This window comes from Neoarius graeffei, chromosome 24 (assembly GCF_027579695.1).
Source record: "Neoarius graeffei isolate fNeoGra1 chromosome 24, fNeoGra1.pri, whole genome shotgun sequence".
NCBI lineage: Eukaryota > Metazoa > Chordata > Actinopteri > Siluriformes > Ariidae > Neoarius > Neoarius graeffei.
The window spans coordinates 3,631,387-3,652,571 of record NC_083592.1 but is presented as its reverse complement, the minus strand read 5'-3'; the positions used below and the strand labels follow the sequence as shown (position 1 = coordinate 3,652,571).

General features: G+C 46.1%; 1 protein-coding gene across 1 annotated transcript; it reads right to left on the bottom strand.

The window, feature by feature from the left end:
* Positions 1-2,398: 2,398 nt before the first annotated feature.
* Positions 2,399-4,463, bottom strand: LOC132872451 (uncharacterized). The gene is made up of 6 exons (XM_060907277.1): positions 4,126-4,463; positions 3,360-3,707; positions 3,243-3,281; positions 3,003-3,110; positions 2,862-2,890; positions 2,399-2,534 (listed from the first exon to the last, which is right to left on the bottom strand). The coding sequence occupies exons 1-6, from the start codon at positions 4,166-4,168 to the stop codon at positions 2,415-2,417; spliced, it is 687 nt and encodes a 228-aa protein (XP_060763260.1). The 5' UTR covers positions 4,169-4,463; the 3' UTR covers positions 2,399-2,414.
* Positions 4,464-21,185: the final 16,722 nt, after the last annotated feature.

Sequence of the window (21,185 nt, the reverse complement as noted above, 5' to 3'; positions counted from 1 at the left end):
AATTGGATTTGAAGTATTTCATATGTTGATTTGAAAATATTGATCCAATAAGCCTGAACTTTGGGACAGTCAACAAAGCTATGTAGTAGTGTATCATCTGCTGACAGGCATTTGTCACATATCGGGGAGAGCTCAGGATATATTTTATGTAATCTCTCCTTGGAATAGTGAAGACGATGTAGGATTTTAAATTGAATTAAGCAGTGTCTTTCATTATTAGAGCATCGATGGATGTGCTCCAACTCCCCCTTCCATGTTATGTCAGAGATCACCAATCAGGTCATTGTTTGCGTGTGACGTTGTCTGAGCATGTGATATTTTTCCCCGGGCATCTTTGTGCATCCTTGTTGCATCATGAAGTCCCGGAATACGGATTCACGGGAAATAAAAAATATAATACAAAGCACAGAACTTTTATTCACGGATATGTGATTTTCCATAAAATATCAATAATAAATTAATGAAGTAAACATATAAATGCAGGCAAGATATTTTAATTATGAACTTCAGCAGTCCAAACATTTGTTTTAGACTTCTTAATATTTTATCCTTGATGCGTCATCTGTATGAAATCAGTAACCAATCTGTAATATACTGAAACGTCCGTGACCAATCCATAAATTATTAGCATCCGTGATGCGTCCGTATTAAAATCAGTAACCATTCCGTATTCTGTATCCTTTTTTCTTATATTCCCCTAATCCGTGACCTATCCGTATTTTATCAGCCTGAGTGTGTGCATGGGTTGTTTTGGAGTCCAAGCTGTACAGTATGACCTGGAATAATGTGATACTACTTGGAAAAAACTTCCATGACCATTCCTAAATTGCATGCATTTATTTCCCTGAGTGTCAGGACCGAGTGATATTATAGCGGGGATTATAGTTGTGGTGTTTCTGCTCCAGACTGGAACTAAATTCAGGCAGAGGGAGAGTCAGAGTTATCGATGTTGTGGGACCGGGCCCTTACCCTGAACCTCTTAACCTGCTATGTACCACTATATGGCCAACTTATACCAAAGGTTCTTGAGTTTTTGCTGTTGTCCAAACTATTAATTATCAAGATCTTTAACAATATTAGAGGCATGAAAGGCATTATATTAATCCGAGAAAATGAATGATCAAATGGGCAGCACAGTGGTATCGTGATTAGCACTGTCGCCTCACAGCAAGAAGGTTCTGGGTTTGAGCCCCGTGGCTGGCGAGGACCTTTCTGTAAAGAGTTTGCATGTTCTCCCCGTGTCTGCGTGCGTTTCCTCCGGGTGCTCTGGTTTCCCCCACAGTCCAAAGACATGCAGGTTAGGTTAACTGGTGGCTCTAAATTGACCATAGGTGTGAATGTGAGTGTGAATGGTTGTCTCTGTGTGTCAGCTCTGTGATGACCTGGCGACTTTTCCAGGGTGTACCCCACCTTTCACCCATAGTCAGCTGGGATAGGCTACAGATAATGGATGGATGGATGGATGGATGGAATGATCAAATGGAAAATAGATTGTGAGGCTTAAATTATGACCACACGGTAGGCTAGATGTCCATCCATTATCTGTAGCTGCTTATCCTGTGCAGAGTCTCAGGCAAGCTGGAGCCTATCCCAGCTGACTATGGGCGAGAGGCGGGGTACACCCTGGACAAGTCACCAGATCATCACAGGGCTGGCACACAGAGACACACAACCATTCACACTCATATCTACACCTACGGTCAATTTAGAGCCACCAATTATCCTAACCTGCATGTCTTTGGACTGTGGGGGAAACCGGAGCACCCGGAGGAAACCCACACAGACACGGGGAGAACATGCAAACTCCACACTGGACTCAAACTCAGAACCTTCTTACCATGAGTAAGTGCTAACCACTACACCACCGTGCTGCCCTAGGCTAGCTGTCCAACGTTATAACTGATGAACAGTGAAATGAGATTTTATTTATTGTAACCCACACCACAATCAAGACACTGAATTCATGAATATCCATAAATAACGATACACATATGATATAAGGCATTTATAGTTGTAGCAATACACTGTGTTTAGAGTGGAAAAAAAAACTTCACTTATCAATTAAAAAAATTGTGATGATAAAATAATTAAAATGATATCACTTAAATAAAATCTGAAAATGACATTAAATTATTAGCAAATAAAAATTGAACTTCTCAATCGTATATTTGTCAGATTTTTTTGCTAAACAATTTTATTTCATGTTAGTGAACTGATAGGCAGTAAAAGAAGGGCGGTGCAAAATGAGATATACATAAGGTTTATTAATGCAAATCTATTATAGATCTCCAGTGTAATTCTTCTTACATACTGTGTATTTTCTGTTGTGATGAAAAGCAGAAAACATCACAAACAATAAACAATAAATTATATGTGATATTATGTCAGCATGGTACCACAATATTACTAGATTATTATCTGATAGCCAAATATATAACATGTGTATCCAGAATTTCACCATGTCCGCCTGTCTTTCTGATTTTCCTCTGAGATACCTGTAGAGCAGCGTAATTCACTGAATCAGCCTCCTGCTCCTGCAATGATACAGACGACACGTCAGAGCAGCTACATTTCTTACCGCTGTCATTCCTCTATAGAAGAAAACTGATCTGCAGTCAGTAGTTACAAGAAGGATTCGAAACAGTCAGAGTCTTGTGTATATAGACAGCGTCCTCTAATACTGTTAGTACGAAAGATGACCAGAAAAAAAGCCCATTGTTATGGTTTGCATCTGTACAACACCATATTCTGCACCATCTCACAATACAACGTCAAAACGATCATTTGTCATATTTTAGGAGGCTGTCAGTAATTCTTAGGGCTACTGTATTTTATTTTATTATTCATATTCTCAGATTTACCTCATCATCATGTTTATCAGCGTTATCACCTAAAGAAAAAAAAGAAAAACTTAACAACACTTTTTATTATTTTACCATTATATATTTGATTTTTAAAAGCAGGGTTATTATTACACTGAACTTTTGACAGCAGAACTTTACCTCTGTGTGTTTCTCTGTACTTCAGTATGATGAAGATCAGGACACTGAGAAGAATCACTGCACCGAACACTGCAGTCAGCACGAAGAACACAGGAGAAGAGACTGAACCTTGGAAAAGGGGAAATAATTTGCAACAGAATCATACTTAAAATTGAAAAATGGAGATATTCATATCCAAACGTAAACAATTTTATAGATAGACTGCAAAAGTTTTTTTGGAAGAACGGGTAAATAACAAACCTTTTATTCTCTCTGAGTTCTTATTTGTTTTATTTCCATCTGGAAAAGGAAATATTTTTTAACCCCAAAACATCTCAGTGAACTTTTATAGAAACTATTCTCTTTGTATAAATTTACCTTTCACATGTAAAAAGGTCGAGTTGCTGAAGGCCATCATGACCCGTTTCATGAAGCTGCAGTAATACAGTCCTGTATCAGAGACATTTACTGCAGTGATGGTGAGAGACGTGTTCTTCTCATGAACAGACATCACTATTCGCTCACTTTCAGTAAACAACTCACAATTCTTTGATGGACGAGACGCAAAAAACTGTTTACACCCAAGAAGAAGTGGAACTGAACCACACGTGTGTTTATACCAGAAGATGGAACCTGTAACACTCAGCTCATGTTGGCACCAAACAGTGGCGTTATCTCCAGCTTCCACCTCCACAGTTAAAGAGCACAGAGTCTCTGAGAGCAAACCTGCAACCCAGAAAACACACAACCTCGTTTCTGAAACATCACATATTTGCCTTATCAATATTATAGAGATCGATTACATTCACGTTAGACTTCAGCTATTCCACAAGTTTCTCAATAAATATTGTTTTCTATTCTGTAATGAACTTTAGACACTGTGGAGTTTAAATTAGAACACAGTCACTGTAGAAATGAAGGACACTTTGAATATTCCTCTAATATTTTTTTACAGCTTTAATTGGTTTTGTTTTATTTTACAGAAGACATTAAGAGACAGAATCGCAATTAATACTTTCTGCTGTGAAGTTTGATTGTGCTAGCATTAGCGTGGTATATTCAGACAAAAATTAGATCTTGGAGGTCTCGACAATTTTTTTTTAATTTATTAATTAATGCGATTAATAAAGTCATTAACACTCACCAGCCATGAAGAAAGACAAAGGCAAAGTTATAAACTGAAGCATTGCTGCTGTGTACCAGGTGAGAGAGGAGGAGGAAACTGTCTGATGGGCAAAACAAATGATGATTTATGTGTGTTGGGGGTGTGGTTTACGTTTGACCAGATCTCAGTGTGGTTTCATGACTGTAGCACAGGGACGTTAATATCATAAGTCTAAAGCGTAGCTCGTTCATTTAGCTATATAACAACTACATAGGTAAATGTAACGAGTCTGCATTTTCTTTAAAAAAGTATAGTTTGTTTTTCATGAAGGCTGTCTGGCAAAAGCTGGTGCATGTCAGCCAGTTCCCCAGGGTGGAGTGAACTCTTAAAGTGTGATTTTGTCCAGGTGGACTCATAAAAACACTGTTAATAATAATTACAGTGGAGGTATACTGTGGCTGTATAGTGCACTCAGATCACCGCTACACTCTAAACATGCAGCTGGAGCTTCATTGTAGAGTTGATAAAAGTTACTAGAAGTAGGAAAGTGTGACATCTTAATAATTACAGCTGAAAACCAGTCAGTTGGCTAAAACTGGCAAATTAATCGGCCTGGGTTCCGTGGCATCGTGCGATGTTGCTGGAGGAGGTGGTCCAGCTGGTAGAGGACCATCTGGCGGCATTTCCAGGAGCAGGCACTCCCACCCCTTATCTCACTCTCTCTCTTCCTTCTCCTGTCTTCTTGCCCCTCCCCATCCCTGCACTGTGGAAATGGGGGCCAATTCCTTGAAAGCCTGCTCCCTGAACTTATGTCCCTCTTCATTTTCCCTCACCCCTTTGTGCCTACATACCAATGCTGCCACTACCTCCCTCTCTCTCTCCCCATAGGTGGAACTGTCCATGCCCACCAGGACAAAGAGGCAGGTCCACAAGCATGGCAGGAAAGTTGGGCATTTCCAGGATCAATGTCCCCTTAAGGAGATGGGGATTCTGATCCGCATTCCTGACAGGCCTCCCTGATACAGCAGGACCGTACAGAGTGACAGTGAGTATTCAAGGGGGTACACACCAGGCCTTGGTGGACTCTTGGTGTAGCCAGACCACAGCTCATCAAAGCCTGAGTCAGTCATGCATTGGGAAATGCACAGTTGGTGAAGGTGAGGTCTGTACACGAGGATGCTCACAAATATCCGCTGGTGCCCATCACTATTCAATTTAGGGGCAAAAAGTATAGTGTGAAGGCCACAGTTAGTCCTCGCATCACCCATCCACTCATCCTGGGGACAAGTTAGCTGGGGTTTAAAATATTAGTGAAGCATTTATTTGTGGATGGGTCCTGCTGCAGCGAAACTCAAGGGGGAGCAAGAAGGTCCTGGGTTTGAGCCCAGCGGCCGGCGAGGGCCTTTCTATGTGGAGTTTGCATGTTCTCCCCGTGTCTGTGTGGGTTTCCTCCGGGTCCTCCAGTTTCCCTCACAGTCCAAAGACATGCAGGTTAGGATAATTGGTAGCTTTAAATTGAACGTCCATGTAGGTGTGAATGTGAGTGTGAATGGTTGTTTGTGTCTATGTGTCAGCCCTGTGATAATCTGGTGACTTGTCCAGGGTGTACCCCACCTCTCACCCATAGTCAACTGGGATAGGCTCCTGCGACCCTGTACAGGATAAGTGGCTACAAATGATGGATGGATGTTTTGTTCAACATGAATAATTAATCAACAAGATTGTGTGTGTGATTACATGTGAAAAACACCATACTACCACTTTTTGGCCAAATCAATAAGCTATGTTTCAGTCTAAAACAGGGGACTAAACAGTTTTTGTGTAGTATTTATACAGCACCGTCCCCCCTCCCCAAAAAAATCAAAGTGCTTTACAAAATGGCAATTACATAAAACAGTTTGAGTGCCTCATAAATGACTGCACACTCCTGCCTTTAAATGGCGTCCTAAATGAGCCACACCCTTAAATCCTTATGGAGACCACCTCTTAAGGGAGGTGGTATCTGGCACTTCAACCATTTAAATTTGAGGTGGTCCACACAAGCCTGGGGCACAAATCGTGACAGCAGATTACCTCTCCCACTTGTAGATCAAAAGGTGCAGGCTATCTGCTGGTACCTCATATAGTGAAGGCTACATCAGGGGGCAGAGCCTGTTCTTACAAAGCTCCACAGTTATGGAACAGCCTTCCAAGTAGTGTTCGGGAATCAGACACAATCTCAGTGTTTAAGTCTAGGCTGAAAACATATCTGTTTAGTCAAGCCTTTTGTTAATGGTGATTATGAGGTAAAGGTGTAGATCTAGAGGGTCCTCAGACATAGAGTGTTTTGGTAAACTGGGATGTATGGATGCTGTCAGTCCCCACTCGCTTGCTCACTCGAGTTTGTTGACGGTGTAGTGGGTGGCTGCTTTATGTCCCAGGGCTCCCTCATAACTGTGTTACCTTCTGGCTCTCCCCTTTTAGTTATGCTGTCATAGCTAGTTGCCGGAGTCCCTGCTTGTACTCAGTGCAATACAGTATGTATACTATTCCTACTTATTCAGGTGACATTGGGCATACCTAACAACCCGTGTTTTCTTCCCTCCCCCAAATCTGTCTGTAGCTTTCCCTAGGTGTGGGTGGAGCACAGAGGACGGCAGGACAGAGATCAGGTTCAACAAACAGTTTTATTGTTCCACTTTTCAGGGGACACAATAGGGTTTACGCAGACACACGCACACACACACACATCAGGTGTCTGGTTCGGGAGAGATCTCCTCTGCTCTCGCTCTCCCTCCCTAAATAGGGCGCGGTCCCTGGGAAGACACACAAACACAGGTTAATTGCTCTCAGGTGAAGTGAATCTGCCACTTACCTTCCCTGACTCCGCCCTCCTGTCACAGACCGGTGCTCGACCACGCCCCCGCTGCCACATACCCCCACCGCCCGACTCAGGCCGGGCAGCCGTCCGGCCCGCAGCCGACTCCCCCCCCCCTTGACGGGAGAGGAAGTCCGCCACGACCATCTGCGCCCCCGGCCTGTGGACCACCTTGAAATTAAAGGGTTGGAGCGCCAGATACCAACGGGTGATCCGCGCGTTGGCATCTTTCATGCGGTGGAGCCACTGGAGGGGCGCGTGGTCCGAACAGAGGGTGAAAGAGCGCCCCAGCAGGTAGTACCGGAGGGCGAGGACCGCCCATTTGATCGCCAGGCACTCCTTCTCAATCGTGCTGTAGCGCCCCTCACGCACTGACAGCTTCCGGCTGATGTATAGGACCGGGCGATCCTCCCCCTCCACCTGCTGGGACAAAACGGCCCCCAGCCCTCTGTCCGACGCATCCGTCTGTAACATAAAAGGGAGAGAGAAGTCAGGGGAGTGTAAAAGTGGCCCCCCACACAGTGCAGCCTTTACCTCAGAGAAAGCCCGCTGGCACTGCTCCGTCCACTGGACCGGATCTGGCGCCCCCTTTTTAGTGAGGTCAGTCAGCGGGCTGGTGACGTCCGAATAATTAGGTATAAACCTACGATAGTAGCCAGCCAGCCCCAGGAACTGTCTCACCCCCTTTTTGGTCTTGGGCCTCGGGCAGGCCGCAATCGCTGCTGTCTTATTAATTTGGGGACGCACCTGCCCGTTGCCCAAGTGGAAGCCCAGATACCGTACTTCCACCCGCCCAATCGCACACTTCTTTGGGTTGGCCGTGAGTCCCGCCCGTCTCAGCGACCTAAGGACGGCCCTCAGGTGTTGCAGGTGCCGCTGCCAGTCGTTACTATAAACGATAATGTCGTCCAGGTAGGCGGCCGCATAGGTGGCGTGGGGCCGGAGGACCCGGTCCATCAGCCGCTGAAACGTAGCGGGCGCCCCAAACAGCCCAAACGGAAGTGTGACGAACTGGTGTAAGCCGAACGGTGTGGAAAAGGCCGTTTTCTCCCGGGATAATGGAGTCAAGGGGATCTGCCAATATCCCTTTGTTAAATCCAGTGTCGAGTAAAAGCGAGCCGTGCCTAGTCGATCGAGCAGCTCATCAATACGAGGCATTGGGTACGCGTCGAATTTAGACACCGCGTTGACTTTTCTATAGTCCACACAGAACCGGACCGAGCCGTCGGCCTTGGGAACCAAGACCACCGGGCTGCTCCAGTCGCTGTGGGACTCCTCGACGATGCCCATTTCGAGCATGGCCTGAAGTTCTTCCCGAACCACCTTTTTTTTGTGTTCGGGTAGTCTATAAGGGCGGCTACGCACTACCACCCCCGGGGGTGTCTCTATGTGGTGTTCTATGAGGTTAGTGCGACCGGGCAGGGGCGAGAACACATCCGAAAACTCGGCCTGCAACTGGGCGACCTCCGTGAGTTGGGTCGGGGAGAGGTGGTCTCCACAGGGGACCGGAGAGGTACGTGATGCCAAATTCCCTTTTTGAACCTCCGGCCCCAGCTCCGCCTTCTCCGGAACTACCGACACCAACGCCACGGGGACCTCCTCGTTCCAGAGTTTGAGCAGATTGAGGTGGTAAATCTGTAGCGCCCCACCCCTGTCTGTTCGCCTCACCTCATAGTCGACATCCCCGACTCGCCGTGTGACCTCAAAGGGTCCTTGCCACTTGGCGATTAATTTGGAGCTCGACGTGGGCAAGAGTACGAGTACTTTATCTCCCGGTGTGAACTCTCTAAGGCGCGTACCCTTGTTGTACAGGCGGGCTTGCCGTTCCTGGGCCTGCCGCAAATTCTCCTGAGTTAGGTGGGTGAGCGTGTGGAGTTTTGCGCGCAGGTCCATAACGTACTGAATTTCATTCTTACTTTGTGAAGGTCCCTCCTCCCAATTTTCCCGCAGCACGTCTAGGATGCCGCGCGGCTTACGCCCATATAATAATTCGAACGGGGAGAACCCCGTGGAGGCTTGAGGGACCTCTCGCACTGAGAACAGCAAGGGTTCGAGCCACTTATCCCAATTACGTGCGTCCTCACTTACGAATTTTTTAATGATATTTTTGAGGGTGCGGTTGAACCGTTCTACTAAACCGTCCGTTTGTGGGTGATATACACTGGTGCGGATCGGCTTAATCCCCAATAACCCATACAGTTCGCGTAGTGTTCGTGACATAAACGTAGTGCCTTGATCAGTCAGAATCTCTTTCGGGATTCCAACTCGGGAGATGACGCGGAAGAGTGCCTCTGCAATACTGCGTGCTGAGATATTGCGCAGAGGCACTGCTTCCGGGTATCGCGTTGCATAGTCCACTAGAACTAATATAAAGCGGTACCCTCGTGCTGACCGATCTAATGGCCCGACGAGATCCATCCCAATTCTTTCAAACGGGGTCTCGATTAACGGTAGAGGGCGCAATGGCGCTTTTGGAATGGCCGCTGGATTTACTAACTGGCATTCGCGGCATGCCGTACACCACCTACGGACATCGCCGCGAATCCCCGGCCAATAGAATCGGGCCATTATTCGGGCTAGTGTTTTATCCTGCCCTAAGTGTCCAGCCATGGGATTAAAGTGAGCTGCCTGGAATACCAATTCCCGGCGGCTCTTTGGAATCAAAAGCTGCGTGACTCGCTCTTTAGTTTGAGTGTCCTGCGTCACTCGGTATAACCTATCCTTCATAATTGCGAAGTAGGGGAAGGACGGGGTGGCGTTCGGCTGGAGTGTTTGACCATCGATTACTCTCACTTGGTCAAACGCATGCCGCAGAGTCTCGTCTCGCGACTGCTCTAATGGGAAATCCGCGAGGGATTCCCCAATAGAGAGAGGAGGAGCCGGTGGCTCCTCACCCTGACGCGGAGATGACGTAGACGGCTCCGCGACAGCTGCTCCCGCCAAAACGACACTGGGACCTCCCCCTGTCAACTGGCAGGACCCACTCTCTACTAGGCGCGTCATTAAACCCCGAAATCCCGGCCAATCAGTCCCCAAAATTAACGAGTGGGTAAGGCGAGGATTAACCGCCGCCTTCACTATAAATTTTTCCCCTCTGAAAATAATATGGACCGACACCAAAGGGTAGCTGTGAACATCCCCGTGCACACACAAAACCTTCACCCCTTGTGCTCCCCCCAATGCCTCGTTTTGAACCAGGCTTTGGCGAATTGAGGTCTGATTACAACCAGAATCCACCAATGCCTGATATGTAGCCCCTTGGATACTCACCGGTATGCGATACGCTCCGGCCCGATCGAGGGCGGCCTCTGGCGCGTCGGGGATCCGAACCACCGCGCCCACTTCCATTGCTGTGCACTGCTGTTGAAGGTGGTCCGGTTCCCCGCAGCGCCAGCAAACCGGCCCGGGCTTCCCCTCTGCACCGGTGCTCTGGGGCTCACTCACCTGAGGTGGGGGAGAGACAGACACAGAAGGGAGAAACGGGAGGGCACCGCGGGTGCGGCGGGCCGGCAGGGGTGGTGCCGGCCCCCGCCTCCGCGGTGGGGGAATGGGGCGAGGACGGGACACAGAAGGAGGGGAGAGAGAGAGAGAAAGAGAAGAGGAGAGAAGAGATGTCGACATCCACTGTCCTGCCGCCGAGACAGCCGCCAGATGATCCTCCGCCAGCTCGACTGCCTGATCCAGCGACGCCGGGCGGTGGCACTGGACCCACTCCGCGGCTCCTGCTGGTAAGCGGGCGATGAACTGTTCCAGTACCACCTGATCGACGATTCCCTCGGCGTCGCGATCTTCGGCCCTCAGCCACCGCCAGCAGGCGTCCCGGAGCTGCTGGCCGAACGCGAACGGGCTGCCGACTTCCTCCATCCGCAGCGCGCGGAAGCGCTGGCGCTGCTGCTCCGGCGTGCGCCCCACGCGCTGAAGGACAGCCCGGCGAAGGTCGGCGTAGGCCAGCCGGCGATCGGCGGGGAGCTGTAGTGCAGCCAGCTGCGCCTCTCCCGTCAGGAGGGGGAGGAGGCGCGCCGCGCGCTGCTCCATCGGCCACCCCGAGGCTTCAGCGACCTGCTCGAATAACGTGAAGAAAGCCTCGGGGTCATCCTGCGGGCCCATCTTAGTTAAGGTGAGGGGAGACGGGCCCGCGGCCGGAGCGCTGGTGGGCCCCGCCGACGCGAGGAGACGCCGGAACGCCTTGCGATCTTCTTGCTGGGCCAGCACCAGGGCATCGAAGCGCCGCTCTTGTTCCTTTCGGAGTGTGATGAGCGCCTGGTGCTGGCTTTGCTGAGCCGTGGCGAGGGCGTGGACCAGGTCGGTGAACGGGGAGGATTCCATGGGGCTGCTGGGTTGGTGCTCCATATCCCGGGTTTCAGCACCACTGTAGCTTTCCCTAGGTGTGGGTGGAGCACAGAGGACGGCAGGACAGAGATCAGGTTCAACAAACAGTTTTATTGTTCCACTTTTCAGGGGACACAATAGGGTTTACGCAGACACACGCACACACACACACATCAGGTGTCTGGTTCGGGAGAGATCTCCTCTGCTCTCGCTCTCCCTCCCTAAATAGGGCGCGGTCCCTGGGAAGACACACAAACACAGGTTAATTGCTCTCAGGTGAAGTGAATCTGCCACTTACCTTCCCTGACTCCGCCCTCCTGTCACAGACGGGTGCTCGACCACGCCCCCGCTGCCACACTGTCCCTCTGAGTTACATGGAGTCAACAGGAAATCTTTTGGTGGAGAGGGTGGAGACCTCAACTGGCTATAGTAGCCTGCAGGGAATCGGCCGTCAGACATTCTGTCGCATGTCCCAGACCTGGTGAAATGTAACTGAATTGTCTTGGCCAGCCCTAAGGGTCCCATCTGCATCCCATCATTGCTGAGGAGTGTGCTCCCATCACCCAATCAAGCATCCAGCCAGGGCAGGTCATGATATTTTTTAACCATATTAACATACCATTGTTGTGTATTATGCCTGATGTCAAGACTCTTGTCTCTGCAAGCCTACCACACAGACTTAATACTTGTGTCATTTTTAGGGCATACCTAACAACCTGTGTTTTCTCTCCCTCCCCCCCAATATGTCCCTCTGAGTTGCATGCTGGTCCTGAGATTGAGATGCTGACCTCTTCTGCCCCTCGGACCTGCTTGAGCCATCCTGGTGCCCTGTGTCTGGTTGGAGTCTCATCGCATCGCTCCTGTGGAGGACGGCCCCATGAGGACAGTTGAAAGTTACACCTGGAGGACGCTCTGGACGCTTACAGTAATGCTTTTATGGCTGAGGACTACAGTTGACTTGCTAACTTTAGGACTGCAGTTGTCATGAACAGTTTTGCACTCAAGTTTCCATCAATGAAGAGTTTATAACATCAACGAAACTGTCTTCATGTTAAAACTGTTAATGTTATAGTCAGGCTGTCTGTTGCTGCCCAAATGAGGATGGGTTCCCTTTTGAGTCTGGTTCCTCTCAAGGCTTCTTCCTCATGTCGTCTGAGGGAGTTTTTCCTTGCCACCGGCTTGCTCATTGGGGATAGATTAGGGACAAAATTAGCTCATGTTTTAAGTCGTTCAAATTCTGTAAAGCTGCTTTGTGACAATGTTTATTTTAAAAAGCGCAATACAAATAAATTTGACTTGTTGAATCGTCAGGTAATGCGTGATGATCCTCACCTGTGTCTTGTCACTGCCAGTCTACTTATTTGTGTCTCAGTGTGCTTTCAGTGACTCCCATAACTGGCGAGAGAGAGAGAGAGAGAGAGAGAGCTGGCTGATGGAGCTTGTCTGACATGCACACCACACATACACCCATACACATGCCAAGGAGTGTGAACTTGAACTTGGCGGAGTGAAGGCCGTGAGACTGTGACGGACTTTTTTCTGTTGATTTGTCCTTCTTGTTGAGTTTCTGAAAGTGCACTGAAAAGCGGACTGAATAAGTGAAAGCCTGGAGCTCTGGTAAAATTCCACCCGTCTCCCGAGTCTTCCTCCACTCCCTCACACACCAGGGCTCGACAATGTTTTAATGCATTTAATGTAGAATAAAAATTAAAGTGCTGTTGTGTTGTTAATGTTATCAATAGCAGTGTAACTTCAGTGAAAACTAGTTTTACGCATGAATGGCCTATCTTAATTGTCTTTCATAAACGATGTAGATGTAAACAGTTTATTGGTACAGCCTTTACTATTTATTTAATTATTTATTCAGCATGGGGTTGAAAAAACACTCAAGTCTGAAGAAGACAATACAGATATGACTACAGAGTGGTCTGCTGCTTAGGGCGGTTAAAAATTGTTTGCTTTTCATGAAAAAAAATGTTATTTGGGTCTTTTTATACTAATCATATGAAGAATGTACATTTAATAGTTTTATATCTGTTTGTTTGACCCTCAGTAAACCACTGGCTATGATCTAAGACCAGCTCTGGAAAATAAAGTGTGTATGTGTGGTTTCGATGCAGCGAGTGGAGAGAGGAGGCTGCTTGTGGTGGTGCAGTGATGAGAGCTGTGCATCAGTTTGTGGTTGGAAAATATTCTGTTGTGCATGCCTTTCTGTGAAATGGACAGGTGCTGCATTTGTTTGAGCAAACGCTTGTGGTTTATGGTCTGGCTCTCTGTAGCTGTTAAGAGACGCTTCTCATCCAGTGTTGACTTAAAAAAAAAAACCTCTATAACTATTTAGTCCTGTGGTACAATTAATCAACATCATTGTTTTTTAAATGGATAAGGGAATCTTATGATACAGTTGGTAGATATGTGTATACAGAAAAACAGTGACTAATTTAAAAGTAGAGACTCAGTTGACTCGTGAAAAAAAAACCCACAACCCATTACCTGTTGTAGCTTTCAACTTCACCACTGACTCGAGCATGACACTTTAAGGTAAGGTCCTCTGTGGCCTCTATTTTTCAGTGTAGGACCCTGAAATTTAGAAATATAAATTGAGGACGGGTCTTAATCCAGGTTTTCTGGGCCGAAATAATACAGAAATACATCACGGAGGTCCTGCTGTTTAAAATGTAAGTCAAAACACATCCGAGAAGCAGACAAGGAGACACACAGTCAGTAGAACAAAGTGCATTTCATCATCTATTGTATCACCATGTAGAGGTCAGAGCAGGTGGGTGGAGCACAGAAGTACGGCAGGCCAGAACTGAGTTCCAACAACTCTCTTTATTTGCACCTTACAGTCGCCAACATACACTCTCCCAGCCACACACATATACACACACATCAGTCATCTGGTTCGGGAGAGCCCACTTCCTCTGCTCTCTCTCTCCTTATATAGGGCGTGGTTGCTGGGAAGACACACTGCATTGTCATTTGTGTATTTGGTGTACGTCCCATGGTTATTTTTATTTTTTATTATTTTATTTATTTTTTTTTTTTCTGTTTTTTTTATTTTTTTTTTATTTAGTGTCTTGTTTTTGTCCTTGTCTTTGTATCAATATCTGCCTGCTATTCTTGGCCAGGTCTCCCTGGCAGAAGAGCCATTGTGGCTCAATGGGACCTTTCCTGGTTAAACAAGGGTTAAATAAATAAAAAAAAACAAAAAAACAGGTTAATTCACCTCAGGTGTAGTGATTCTGCCACTTACCTTCCTTGACTCCGCCCTCCGGTCACAGACCGACACTTGACCACGCCCCCACTGCCACACAACAATTCACAAAAGAAAAACTCTCCCCAAACTAATAATAATAATAATAATAGTTGCATTAAATCAGCCTTTTCTTCTATAATGGCCACCGCATTTTGTCAAAGAAATACTTTTCATATACTGAGGTGTGTAAATCCATCTTTGCTGCTCTGCTAAAGCCAGATGAAATGTCTGTGTTTTTTGGAATCACAGGCACATTGCAGCTGTTTTCTATTCTGGTGATACTTACAGCACTTTCAAAAATGAAGTCATACAGGAAATATGATTCACCTAAAGTGAAGTGAAGTTAATTTTATGTTCAACTCGAGGTTGCAACTTGTAATTACTCACCTACAATCAGTAAAAGAAATCAATAAAAACAGAATGCGATGATCTGGAAATCATGGAAATTGGATATTTTACTGAAAATAGTACAAAGGCAACATATCAGATATTGAAACTGAGAAATTTTATTAATTTCTGCTCATTTTGAATTTAATGCCAGAAACAAGTCTCAGAAAAGCTGGTACAGGGCAACAAAAGAATGAAAAAGTTGTATAATGCTGAAAAAAAAATTGGTTACTTGCCAACAGGTCAGTAAGATGATTGGGTATAAAATGGCCCTCCCAGAGAGGTGGAGTTTCTCAGAAGTAAAGATGGGGAGGGGTTTACCGCTCTGTGAAAGACTGCGTGGGCAAACAGTGCAACAATTTAAGAATAACATTCCTCAATGTAAAACTGCACAGAATTTGGATCACATCATCTATGGTCAATAATATCATTAAAAGATTCAGAGAATCTGTAGAAATCTCTGTGTGCAAGACACAAGGCTGAAAACTGACATTGGATGCCTGTGGTCATCTCTGCGGTCCTCTCCTGGTCTGCAAACATCACGGCAGTTATCAAGAAGGCCCAGCAGCGACTACACTTCCTGAGAGTGCTCAGGAAGAACAACCTGGATGGTAAGCTGCTGGAGACCTTCTACAGATCCTGCACTGAGAGCCTGCTGACGTACCGCATCTCTGTGTGCTATGCCAGCTGCACTGAAGCAGACAGGAAGAGGCTGCAGAGAGTGGTTAAGACAGCGCAAAAAATCATCGGCCACCCTCTCCCCACCTTGGACGACATCTACAACTCTCGCTGCCTCACCAGAGCAAGAAATATTGTTTAGGACAGTTTTCACCCGAGGCATCATTTGTTTGACCTGCTGTCCTCTGGGAGGTGCTAGAGGTGCATCAGGTCCAGGACTAACCCTGCTGAATGCTAATATGCACTAACCCCACTCCTTGTTGACTGTTCCATATTATTTATTGTCTATCATTAGTTATCTACCTCAATAGTGCAATAATAACAAATGCAGTATGGACTTTGGTTTTTTTTGGAGATGTATGTTGTTTGTGTTGTATGTTTTGGGTACTGTTCTATTTTATGTGGTCTTGTGTGGGTATGTTTTTTTTTTTTGTCTGTTCTATTCCTATGTTGTTTTGTTCTATTTTTATGCGGTCTTGCACTTTAAGGTTAGCTTTTAATTTCGTTATACTTGGTACAATGATAAATTCTGATTCTGTGATCTTCAGGCCCTCAGGAGACACTGCATTAAAAGCAGACACGTGTCTGTAGTGGAAATCACTGTATGGGCTCAGGAACACTTCAGAAAACCATCATCTGTGAAAACACTTCATTACTGCATCCACAAACGCAAGTTAAAACCAGATATCAACAATATCCAGAAACCCCGCCCCCTTCTCTGGGCCCAAGATCTTTTACGATGGACTGAGGCGAAGTGGAAAACTGTCCCGAGGTCTGACGAATCAAAAGTAGAAATTCTTTTTAGAAATCATGGACACCACGTCCTCCAGGCTAAAGAGGAGAGGGATCATCCGGCTTATCATCAGTGAGCAGCTCAAAAGCAGCATCTGTGATGGTATGAGGGGGCATTAGTGTACATGACGTGTAGCTTGTACATCTGGGAAGGCATCATTAATGCTGAATGATATAAACACGTTTCAGAGCAATATGCTGCCATCCAGACAAAATCTTTTTCAGGGAAGGCCTTCCTTCTTTCAGCAAGACAAGGCCAAACCACTTTCTGCACATATTAAAACTGCACGGCTCTGTAGTAAAAGAGTCCGGGTGCTAAACTGGCCTGCTGCAGTCCAGACCTGTCTCGTATTTGAAACATTTGGTGCATTATGAAGCGCAAAATACAACAAAGGAGACCCTGAAATGTTGAGTAACTGAAATTGTATATCAGGGAAGAATGGGAAAACATTTCTCTTTCAAAGCCACAGCAATTGGTCTCCTCAGTTCCCAAACGTTTACAGAGTGTTGGTAAAAGTTACCAACTTGGTAACTTTTCAACTTGGTTTACAGAGTGTTGGTAAAAGATTGTTGGTGATGCTACACAGTGATAAACACGCCCCTGTCCCAGCTTTTCTGAAATGTGTTGCTGCCATTAAATTAAAAAAAAAAAGAGAGCATATATTTAAATTCCATCCATCCATTACCGCTTATCCTGTGCAGGGTGACGGCTGAGCTGGAGCCTATCCCAGCTGACTATGGGTGAGAGGCAGGGTTCACCCTGGACAAGTCGCCATGTCATCACAGGGCTGACACATTGAGGCTACGTTTACATTACGTCGAATCAGCGGATCATCAGATTAACGTTCTTAAAACGATTCGCATTTACACTAAAACCGTTAGCCGTGCACACAGCAACACCAATACACGGATACGCTCGGCTCCGCAGGCATCCTGCGCTCCAAATCACTCCGCCCTGAACAGCGAGTGCCCTCTGGAGGGTGCGCACTCCGGCCCTGCGCAGCTCACAGAGCACGCGAGTGAAGTGCACGAGCCACGATTCGGGACTGAGCCGCTGTGTGTGAGATCCCAGCGCATTTCACTTACTACTTGCAAGTGGAAGGATGGCAAGCCTAAAGACAATCATAACTACACAATGGGCAGTATTTGCATCAGTATTTAGAGTATTTTCATACTTTTATACTCTTTAATGAAAGGTGATACAAGGCGGAAGTCCGCGCCGTTTTTCAGCAGTCGCGTCACATGACCAATGCCAGCGAATCAGGAAGGTGGATGTCACAGTGACGTTGTCCAATGAGACGCCAGCTATAGCTCAGCACAGCGTATCCGCGTATTTTGAATGTTTACACAGCACCGGAGCTGACACGATCTAGATTGAATACGTGGACGCTGGCGGATTCCCGTTTCCAGGCGTTTCCAGGCGGTTTAATGTAAACGGACAGTGCATCCGCGAAGAAAACGAGACAGATACGGTCTAGTGTAAACGTAGCCTGAGACACACAACCATTCGCACTCACATTCACACCTACGGTCAATTTAGAGCCACCGATTATCCTAACCTGCATGTCTTTGGACTGTGGGGGAAACCAGAGCATCTGGAGGAAACCCACACAGACACCGGGAGAACATGCAAACTCCACACAGAAAGCCCCTGTTGGCCACTGGGCTTGAACTCAGAACCTTCTTGCTGTTAGATGACAGTGCAAACCACTACACCACCATGCCGCTAATATTAAATTATATTTTTTTCATTTAAAAATATTTATTTAAATATTTGCTTGTTGAACCAATAACACTGGCTATACAGGTCACTGTTTGAGGAGGAAAATATACATCGCTTACCACAGTTAGGTGGCTAGCTTGTTACTAACAAAAAAATTAACATGGAGGAATCCAAGTCGAACATGTCGAGCTGGAACACGACGTCATTTCAACCTGCAACTGATCTTCTACAGGGAAAGTGGAATGCAGCATAAGCCTCCGAGTAACAGCGCTGAGGGTAAATCACACTGATTTATGGCAGCTAGAGAATGTGTAGGGTGACAAGGACAGGCCTTCCGCTTAGACCTCCTGATGAAGTGACTTTCAGAATTACTCTGGACAGAAACCAATTCTGGGGCGGCACGGTGGTGTAGTGGTTAGCGCTGTTGCCTCACAGCAAGAAGGTCCGGGTTCGAGCCCCGTGGCCGGCGAGGGCCTTTCTGTGTGGAGTTTGCATGTTCTCCCCGTGTCCACGTGGGTTTCCTCCGGGTGCTCCGGTTTCCCCCACAGTCCAAAGACATGCAGGTTAGGTTAACTGGTGACTCTAAATTGACCGTAGGTGTGAATGTGAGTGTGAATGGTTGTCTGTGTCTATGTGTCAGCCCTGTGATGACCTGGCGACTTGTCCAGGGTGTACCCCGCCTTTCGCCCATAGTCAGCTGGGATAGGCTCCAGCTTGCCTGCAACCCTGTAGAACAGGATAAAGCGGCTAGAGATAATGAGATGAGATGAGAAACCAATTCTGACTGGACTGATCTCAGGCTCGGCTCTTGCGCAGATTTGTGTGCACTTTGACTTGGCTGCAGTAAATGCCTGGATAAATGCAATGCTTGACTTCTGCTTGTGACTCTACTAGTGCCATAAACAGTCTCAGCGCAGACTGCATTTCAGATCTGTAGATTGGTACAGGGGTTTAAGGCGTTTCCTTTCAGGAAAGCATGAACGTGCACTCATGGAAAATCCATTCGTATCTTTCAGAAAGCAGAAAAACACAGCCACATTAGCTGGACTTGTTGAATGGCTACTTTCTAGCAGGCTCTGTAGAAAATGCACAACCACAGAGTGGAAACTTGAAAATAGGTCAAAGTAAAATCTGTCAGACACCAGACTGAACATCTTCCAGTGCCAGACACACATAGTTTGTAAGAACAAAGCTCTGACAGGATAAATAGTCTCTAACACTGTTGATCCACAGACCATCAGCCATATAGTTAAGAGTCATCCAGATGTGAGGGGCGGATTTAACCTCAGGAGGACGATTCCCAAAAGGATCTGCAATAACATGCCATGAAGAAGGTATTTTAGTCATGAATGTGCCTTCATGTCTAGTAAATGTCTGTTGGACCTTCTCAGGACGCAGCAAGTGCACTTTTATCAAGAGCCAGGTTTGATGTGTTGCACCAAACGAAACAGTAAGTTAAGCACATCCGAGTTAACACACACTCACCATTCGCCTCATTAAGCTCTCTCATGCAGGTATCCATACAGCCAGTCATGTGGCAGCAGGGCAATGCATAAAGTCAGACAGGTCCAGGTCAAGAGCTTCAGTTAATGTTCACCTCAAACATCAGGAATGTCTGACTGCCCCCTACTGGTCAACTACTGCCCTGCCATGCAAGTTCACTGAAACACTCCCAGAAAATGTGGACAATCCAACAACACTTTTTTAAATCAGTGAAAAATATAAATATATCAGAATGAGAACAGTGTGAAAGCCACAGCAGTGCTATATTTCCAAATACTTTCTGAGAGTTTTTCCCGAATGTTACATTACACTGACCACAGTCATGATAATAACTATTTATCCACACGTATCTTCATTTCCACTTCACCTACACTGATGAAACTGTGGAACAGAAGTAACAATCCAACAAAAGACTTATTATCATAGTTTAGATTATAACCCTCGACTCACTGTGAATGAAAGTGAGCAGCCAATAATGAGATAAAAATGACACTGTGCTGATCAACGTGCACTAAAATCCATTCACTGTTCACCGTACCTGCAGACTGGGAGGAGTTTCTTTCTTTACAGGATACACAAAAATAAATATATAAAATAAACCATAAATAAACAAGAAATATGATCAAAATCCTTCTCCAAGCTGCTGTGCTGAGCCACGCAGGTGTAGGTGTGTTTCTGCAGCTCCTCAGCTGGGACTTTCAGAATGCTCCTCTTCTGGAAGCTTCCATCCTGGTTGGGTAACGTCTCTGTGAGCTCCATATCAGGATGGACTGCAGAGAGAGAGAGAGAGAGAGAGAGAGAGAGAGAGAGAGAGAAGAACAGGAGAGTAAAAAGAAACACGAAGGAGAAATGATTGTGCAAATGTTCATCAAGAACTTTATGGAGGAGAAATATATTATCTCTATTGAAGACATTTTACATATATTTCCAAGAACAAGGCGGAATGTCTTACCTTTTCACTCCATAACACACACACACACACACACACACACACTTCTTTATCCACCTGAGACACTTGTTCTCCAAAGAGTTCTTCCAAAATTTATTCTGAAAAGAGAAGAAGCATCATCTCCCTCTGGAGTTTGGTAAAAAGAGAGCTTTAGCATTAGCTGTAGTCGAGGAGATGTTATAGATCCAGACATCTCCATCGTAGCCATGTTGATAACAGCCTCTAACCTCCATCATCATCCATCAGACTGAAACGTGTCTCCACAACCCAACAGATTTATTTGTACCGTTTCTGAACTGAAGAAACATGCAGCCATTTCAACAAACATTCAGATTATCCTCATAAAATTAAACAGCATTATTACAGTCAAACGGAGGACAGTGTACACGGTTAGTGGTTCATTCACTGTCAGTAAATACTGTAATAAACCATCTAACAACGTTCTGAAAAACACACACATGCAGTTCTGTCCCTGCTTTGTTTATTGTCTCCAGATATTAAACTGTAAATCACTTAGAAATGACTAACCCTAACCCTACATTTAAAGATTTGCAGAGATTTTTGGCGAAAACAAAAACCAAACCCTCAGTGTGAACAGACCTGGTTTTGATAGATGAGAGGA